Raw genomic sequence first — 7,950 nt, 5'->3', positions numbered from 1 at the left:
CCTCTCTCTCTCTCTCTCTCTCTCCCTCTCTCTCTCTCTCTTTCTCTTTCATTATTTCTCATTCTTTCGTGTGGGTTCCGATGCATATATGTATATATATATGTGTATATATGTATATGTATACATGCAAAAAACAGAGACACACATTTTCACACACACACACAGAAACCTTCTCAATGAAGAAAACAGAAGAAAGTATTGCATATACAACTGTTTGTTAATGGTCAACAGTTCTTCCAGTTTGGTACCGTCGCCAATCCCATGGGCATTCTTCCATTAAGTTTGGGTATAACAATCCTGCAGTTTCCATCTTTTTGAGATTAAGTCGTCTAATATTAGACTCTGGAACAGCAACAACAGTATCCGTTTCGGAAGTATCAATATTAGATATAGTAGTAAATGATACATTTTCATTATTTTTATCAGTCATTTTTGACTCTGTAGTAGGTATAATTAGATACTTATCTATTAATAAACGTAGGGCACGTGATTCTGAAGTGTGTGGTTCCATCTCCTCAACAAGATCTGCATCAAGAAGTTCAGATATAGCGGCACATTGTGCAAAAAGTACTTGAACGAGAAGACTTGGTGTCGATGATGAAGGTGTATTTTTCAGTTCCTGCACCACCCATTTTTGAAGACGTTTACGAGTTCCTTCACCATTTCCAAGACGATCACGCATAAAACGAAAAAGTGGATATAAATAAAGTGCTGCACGTACACGGTGTGTCATTGGAATCATTAATGGTCCTACTGTAGGGGGTGCCATTCGCACACGGGCTGGACCTGCAGCAGTTGCTGCCGCTGCTCCTCGCCAGTTATTCTGTTGTACGGGTTGAAATCCTTTAGTGACGAGTGAGACTAATTTATGCATCATATCCACCGTCTCTTCCTCATTACCAAGAAGAGCTAAACTTGGAGCCAAATACAGTAAACAAATAGGGCATTCCATCCTTAATACAGATGTGAGATGAAAAGCGAGTATTTCACGCCACCATTCAGCATTTCCACAAACTCCTGCTGCTTGTTGTCGTACTAAATCATCTGCTAGACGACGAAATACAAGACCTGTACAACTTCTGAGAATTTCTATAAAAGGTTTGTCACTTGGTCTTTTACTCACAGAACCAAAAGAAATATTTGCTAATGAGCGTAAACAATCAGCTGTCCCACAAGAAGAAAAAGAAGCTGTGGAAGGCATCACGTCTTGTAGAAATGAGGTATCATTATTTTGAAGAGAAAGTTCCATATCCAGAAGTTGTTGTAGCACAAAACGAATAATTTCATTACGATAGGCCAACATTTTATTATTTTGCATTGTAAATTCTGTAAAACGTGTTGCAAAAGATTCTGTGTTTGCCGATGATGATGCCATATTAATAGATGCATCACTGTAATCTACATCACTTGCAGACATGATAGGTGCTCTCATCTCCACAGGTCGTAGGTGATGATGTCGTTGCGAAGAAGAGGAAGAAGAAGAAAGCATTCCTGTTGCTGTTGCTGCTGCTGCTGTTCTTGCTACCACAGATGCTCCATCTGTTCCACTATCCTCTGCTGGGCCCTGTTGCTGTTCCTCCCTCTGTTGCTCCGCTGTGTTTCCGCCATCATCATCCCCCCACTCCTGTGTTGTGAAGAGCGGGATATGTGCCTCTAGGGCGAGATGCAGTAGTAGTCCAATGCAGGCGGTGTGATGTCGCGGCTCGGCCCATCGCCTCCGCGGCACAAGTGCGGGCAAACAGCGCTCCAACGCGTCCAGCACCACCGCCGCGGGGTATCGCGCCGCCACGGTGTTCATCACCCGCAGGACTGTGTCGCCCGGCAGCAGTCGCCTCGCGCCGTCCCGCACCGGCAGCCGCTGGCGGAAGGGCCGCAGCGCGACGCCCAACACCCCCCGCACCGCATGCGGCGACTGCTCCAGCAGCACCACGCACACCCGCTCGAACGCGAGTTGCAGCCGCGAGTGCCATCGAGTGACGGCCCGCGTCGTCGCCGTCGGCCCGCGCCGCGTCTCCACCGCCTCGACGATGCGCCACCACGGCATCGTGTGCAGCACCGCGAGGACGTGATGCCGCAACTCCGCCATCGCCCCCGCACCGGCCAGCGTCACATCGGCGCTCTGCAGCCACGAGGCGGCGTCCGTGAGCCACTCGACAATCTCGCGGTCCTTCTGCTCGGCGAGGGATGTGCGGCGAAGAACGTCCAAGAGGACCTGCTGCGCCTCCTCCTGCTGTTGCTGCTGGCGGTGGTGATAAATGGGGTCATTCAGCGGCGGCGGCGGCGGCGGTGGGTGGCCGGGTGGGACTGCACGAAGGGCGGGTGAGACAGAGGCAGAACGTTCTCGCTTCCGCATGGGTTCCACTCCTTCTACAATAAAAAAAAGAAAAGAAAAGAGTGAAAAAGACAAACAACACACTTCAACAACAATAATAACAACAACAACAATGAAGAAGAAGAAATTTAAATGTGTATATGACATGTAGCATACAGAATGATTATTCCCCTGTACATATATATAAAAAAAAAAAAAGAAAGAATAAAAAGATTCTAAAAGCCATAAAGATTCTGTTATCATTATTTAAAAATAAATACAGTATGTGAAATTGAACTTTAAGGATAAAGTACAAGAGAAGGAGGTGATAGTGGTGGTAGATGAGTGAGGATTAAAAAATAAAAAATAAAATAAAAAACGCGTCTAAAAACATATATATACGGTTCGCACTTCTATAAGATGCACTTAAGGAATAATTGTGAAGATCCAAAATAAATCTCTGTAAAAGGTTCCCAGGTTAATAAGATACCATCTTCTAAATAATCTGTTAACAAAAAGTTCCAATAACAAGAAAAAAAAAGAAAAAGGAATATGCGTCATAACACCTTTTTTGACAAGAGACGTTTATGTGTTTCCAGCGCACTAAGTGCCCAGTAATGAATCTCATTCATATCATTAATAAGACGAACACTTCCTCGTACACATAGGCATTTATCTGAGTTTAATAAAACATCATTGGCAACAAATTCCAACGCGCCTTGTACAACACGTCGAACCTCTTTCGAATTATCAGGAAAAGCTAATCTTCCCAAAACAAAAACATAATCATTCTCACGTATCGGAATCTCATCTGTCTCAAAGGATTCTCCTCCTGCTGCTGTTGTTGTTGTTGTGCATGCTGCTTCCATAGTAGAAGGAATAGGACTTACAAATGCCGCCTCTTCCGAAACTCCATCTGTTTCCAAAGAGAGAGGACTCATCATATCTTTAGAGATGTGATACTGCATAACGGCAATGATCCCTGTATTATCTGAAAGAAGTATAGCGGTATAGGGCCGCACGGTTGAAGCACTTTTATTACAATGAGGCCCTTCTATTCGCACAACACGACCACAAAAACAAACAGTAGCGCAGGGAAATCCATCAAGAAGAACAGCGGAATCTCCCACTCTTGATGCACGGAGAAGTGGGGCGAGAAAAACAGGCCGAGGTACAAAAATAGTTCTGGATAAAGACGTTTGTTTTTCACGAAGATCAATATCGTCCATATTTATACTAGAGAAAGGTAGAATACTCTTCTTTTTTCCTTCTTCTTCTTCCCATTTGATATTTGCCGCCCTTGTTATTGTAGACTCTCGAGTATATGAGGCGTTAAGAAAGTGGGATGCCGCAGACTTCATTAGATTGACTGTGTAATGCTTAATTACTATTCTTCTGAGGTCTAAAGAAAATAAAAGAGAAAACAAAAATTTAGATTTGACACATTTATTGAATTTATCCATTTAAACAACTCTTTTTTTTTTTTGCTTTTGTTTGCTTTCTTTAACAGTTTTTCTTTCTCTTACTGTAGGTATATAGTATTAAAATACAATATACCCACAACAACAAAAAAAAAAGATAGGCAAACATGCAATATGTGTACAGATTCTTATAATCACAATGTCACCAAATAAAATGAAACAAATACAATGTCGTCCTGTATTCACAGGAATCTTTTTTTTTTTTTTCCATCACTACCACTAACACCAACGGAAACTAATAAATAAGTAAAAATACAGAGAAAAGTACAAAGAGAGACATTTTTTTTTTATTTTTTTTTTTTTTTTGAGACCCCCTTTCCGTTCGTTTACAGACATAATATATTCCCTTCCTTCTTTCCTTCTTACCTTTTCATACCCTCTGCTGTTTGATGGCACTTACATCACCTGCTAGAGGTAGTAATTGAAGAGATAAGGGAAACGAAACAGTTGACAATGTTGGAGAAGCAGGAGTCCCAGTCTTCTCAGAACAGATATGAGTAGCACCTTCTATTGTTTCTGGTATATTACTAACAACATCTGATGTTGTTTTAGTTGTTGGAAATTTATGCTTCTCATGAAAGAGATCTTTCAGTTGAATAGGTACGTCATTATGTTTTATTTGCGAATTAGAAGTAGCAATATTAGTTGAACTATGAGCCAATCGGCCATGTGCAATATAAATATCCCGTTGAGTGCGACGAAGTACGGCTTCTACTTCATCAGAAAATAAAAGTAACTTCTGCATAGCGAACTCAGAAGAAACAATTGTTAATGTTCGCATAAATTGCTGTATAGCATTTAAGTGATGTTCCATTCCAAATCTTAGCTTTAATAGGGACTCTGCCATGTTCTCTGTTGTTAATTCCAATGCGGCTATTTTTTGATGAGCTTTGCTAAGAGCCTCTTCAGCCTCTATACGTCGTTGTTGCTCTTCTTGGAGTCTCGCTAGTAAAGAAGAAGTATCATTCATTACAGCATCTACCATATCCGCATCAGCAGCAATAGTAGTAGTAAGAGTTGTAGTAGTAGTAGTAGTAGTGGAAACAGGAGGAACATTAGATATTATATTTGAAGAATTGGTATTGGTATAGTGATTTGCCTTTATGGATTGTGTTATTGGTAAATTCTTTTCTTCTTCATACCTTAAGGAGTTCAAAGGTATAGTAATATGCTTACTATTTCCATCGGTTTGTGTTGTATTGTTGAAGGGAATTACTTTAAACCGTGGTAGATCCTTTAAACGACCTTCAAAATAATGTAAAAGGATATCATCCATATCCAGAGGTGTAGAGATTGTAGAAGTAATGGTTTCTGTTTCTTTTATTGTTTCAGTAGATGGATAAATTTCAGTATCAGATTTCATATGATTTTCTCTTCGTGCGAGTAGAGCCCGTTCCATCATGCGATCCAGTGCCTCTCGACCTCGCTGCTCAATATCAACAACAACACTACGTGCGGGATCTCGTGTTTGTTGTTTATCTTCTCTTTTTATAGAATGGAAAGAAGGCTGGATTTTGGTTTCCATTCCATCTACTGGAGTCTGGCTTAATGCGGATTTTCTCTTTATACTCTCACTCTCATTATCACTACTATCACTACTATTACTACTATTAGAGTCTAATACACGTCTAGAATGAATATTCGTATGAATTTGTGTATCTTTACTCTTTAATAGTTTATTATTACTACCAGTTTCTGCGTTCATGTTATGCTGGATAAAGGATAATTGCTCTTGTAGCCATGCAAGCTCACAGCGCAACACCTCCCTCTCCTGAGATGATAATAATAATAATAACAATGATGATGATGATGATGATGGTATTGTTGTTGTTGTTGTTGCTATTGTGTTAGTGTTCTCTCTTGGACTCTGTATTTGTTTCCGCCCTCCAAGTGAGGCGAGCACATCCAATTCCAGTGTAGATTTCAGCATGGAAATAAGTTTATCTATTACTTTATACTGTACAGCATGCGGATAATCCCAAAAAGAGATTACTACTAATGATGATGATGATGATGATGGTGGTGGTGTTTCTCTCATATTTCTCACATCTTCTCCACTTATTCGTCGGCCTGTGCGTTTCTTCTCATTTCTCTCAAAAAGAGTCTCTCGTGTTTTCTGCACATCCGCGGCGAGAACTTCCAACAGTTGTTTATATTCCCGCACTGCCGTTACAAACGCGACGGTGCGTTGTGCCAATGCCCGTGTAGCGCCGGCCTTTCGCAGGACATTTGCGTGTGCGGCTGTTAGGGGCAATGAACAGGCCGCACTGCAGCGTGTACATAGTGTTAATAACGTTACTGGGAGTATTTGGAAACAATTATCATCTCTCTTCTCTTTGTTCTTCTCTTTCTTTATCATCATCATCATTATTATCTTATCTTCATTATTATCATGATGTTGATGATGCTGAAGTCGATGATATTGATGCTGAGGATGAGGATATTGTTTGTTGGGATGTTTGTTAGGATCTGTAGAATGATAGAGGGCGGGGGTTGTTAACCAACCCATCTCTGTACATACCGTCTCACATAACCAACACCTAAATAACTCTCGTACTTTTTCTTCTTTATATTTTTCCCCTTTTTTTTCTTCTTGTTGTTGTTGTTGTTGTCGTAGGAATGAAAATAATAATTCTGTTCGCCGTGAGGGTTCACCAGTAATAGTAGTAGTAGTAGTAGTAGTATTAGTATTCTCTAATGTGTGCAGTTCAGCCCTTGCAGTTTCACGTATATTGGAATACTTCTCCCATACTCTTTTCTGTGGTTTATTAATCTGTTGAAATTCTGTTGGCATTACGGCACTTGCGCAGCGGCTTTCCACCAATCCTGTTGACATTCGCCGCCTTTTTTCTTCTAAACTTCTCTTTTCCCACACTAAATGCCCATCGTGATGACTATCACTCGCCCCATATGTACTCGGTGTAAGACTTCTCACATTTTGAATAGTATTATTAATAGTTGTAGTATTATTAGTATTATTAGTATTAGTATTAGTTGTTTGTGTTTGTGGGGATGGAATACCTGTTCGCCAGTGAGCGGCAGTCATGCTATTGTAGGAATGATGAGAATTAGAGGAACCACCACTATGAGAACGAAGACCATCTCTTTGTTGTTGTTGTTGTTGTTGTTGTTGGACGTTATTTAAGTAGTGACTACTGGGTTGTGTGAGTTCTTGATATAACTCCATTAACTCATCTACTGGACGTACATTCATGATGGCAAATACTACTTTTTTCTTTCTTTTTTTTCTATTTCTTTATTTCTTTGTCTATTTCTCTGTGCAGCCGTTAGTGTGTGTGTGTGTGAAGGGATGTACGTCTATGAGTTATATATATATATATATATATATATATATATATATGTCTGGGAGAACAGAGACGAAGACTGATATAACCATAGATATATATATACACACACATCAATTATATATATATAAACAGTATATAAAAGCAATAGAAAAGGAAAAAAAAAGGAAGAAATTAGAGGAATAACAAAAAAAGAAAAAAAAAGGAAAGAGAAACCGCAGGAAAGAAAAAGTAAATAAGAAAAATATCACACTAAGAGAAAAATAAATATATATAAATAAATATATATAAAATGAACGCGTATGTGCTTGTATGCATGTTGACCACAGCAACAACAACAAAATAATAATAATAATAATAATAATAATAATAATAATAATAATAATAAAAAGCACAAGGGTAATATAAAGTTGTGCCCAAGTGACTATAAAAAAACACATAAATACCTATCATCCTCATCCATCAATAACAAGAAAGATTCACCACAAAATAAATAAATAAATAAAAAAGGAAAGAAAAAAAAAAAAGGGGGTGGGTGGGGGGAATAAAGAAATAAAACAAACAAAAGGAAAAAGGAAAAAGGAAAAAAAAAAAAAAAAAAAAAGAAAAACGTTTTTTTTTTTTTTTCTTTCTTTTTCCTTTTTTTTCAACAAATTCAAATAATTTAAGCAAAATAGAAAAGAGATGCTGGTGAATTCATCAATTCACATATTTCATTCAATCCCTTTTTCTCGTCGTTTTCTTGTTTATTTGCACTTCTGTACGAATCGCCTTCAATCCTTCTTCACTCTTTGAATAAATAATAATAATAATAATAAATAAATAATACCATCATTATTACTATTATTATCAC

General features: G+C 38.9%; 3 protein-coding genes across 3 annotated transcripts; all 3 read right to left on the bottom strand.

Moving 5' to 3' along the window:
* Positions 1–217: 217 nt before the first annotated feature.
* On the bottom strand, positions 218–2,353 carry TM35_000231790 (uncharacterized protein; the record flags this gene model as incomplete). Its single annotated transcript, XM_029027419.1, has 1 exon — positions 218–2,353. One exon carries the CDS (start codon positions 2,351–2,353, stop codon positions 218–220), a length of 2,136 nt encoding a protein of 711 aa, XP_028881274.1.
* Positions 2,354–2,868: 515 nt separating this feature from the next.
* TM35_000231780 (uncharacterized protein) lies at positions 2,869–3,672 on the bottom strand (the record flags this gene model as incomplete). The annotated part of the gene is made up of 1 exon (XM_029027418.1): positions 2,869–3,672. One exon carries the CDS (start codon positions 3,670–3,672, stop codon positions 2,869–2,871), a length of 804 nt encoding a protein of 267 aa, XP_028881273.1.
* Positions 3,673–4,162: 490 nt separating this feature from the next.
* On the bottom strand, positions 4,163–7,006 carry TM35_000231770 (uncharacterized protein; the record flags this gene model as incomplete). Its single annotated transcript, XM_029027417.1, has 1 exon — positions 4,163–7,006. One exon carries the CDS (start codon positions 7,004–7,006, stop codon positions 4,163–4,165), a length of 2,844 nt encoding a protein of 947 aa, XP_028881272.1.
* Between the last annotated feature and the right edge of the window lie 944 nt (positions 7,007–7,950).

The sequence above is a fragment of the Trypanosoma theileri genome (genome assembly GCF_002087225.1).
Source record: "Trypanosoma theileri isolate Edinburgh chromosome Unknown TM35_Tth_23_V1, whole genome shotgun sequence".
NCBI lineage: Eukaryota > Euglenozoa > Kinetoplastea > Trypanosomatida > Trypanosomatidae > Trypanosoma > Trypanosoma theileri.
Note: the sequence above shows the minus strand (reverse complement) of the source record. Positions and strands in the feature narration are given on the sequence as shown.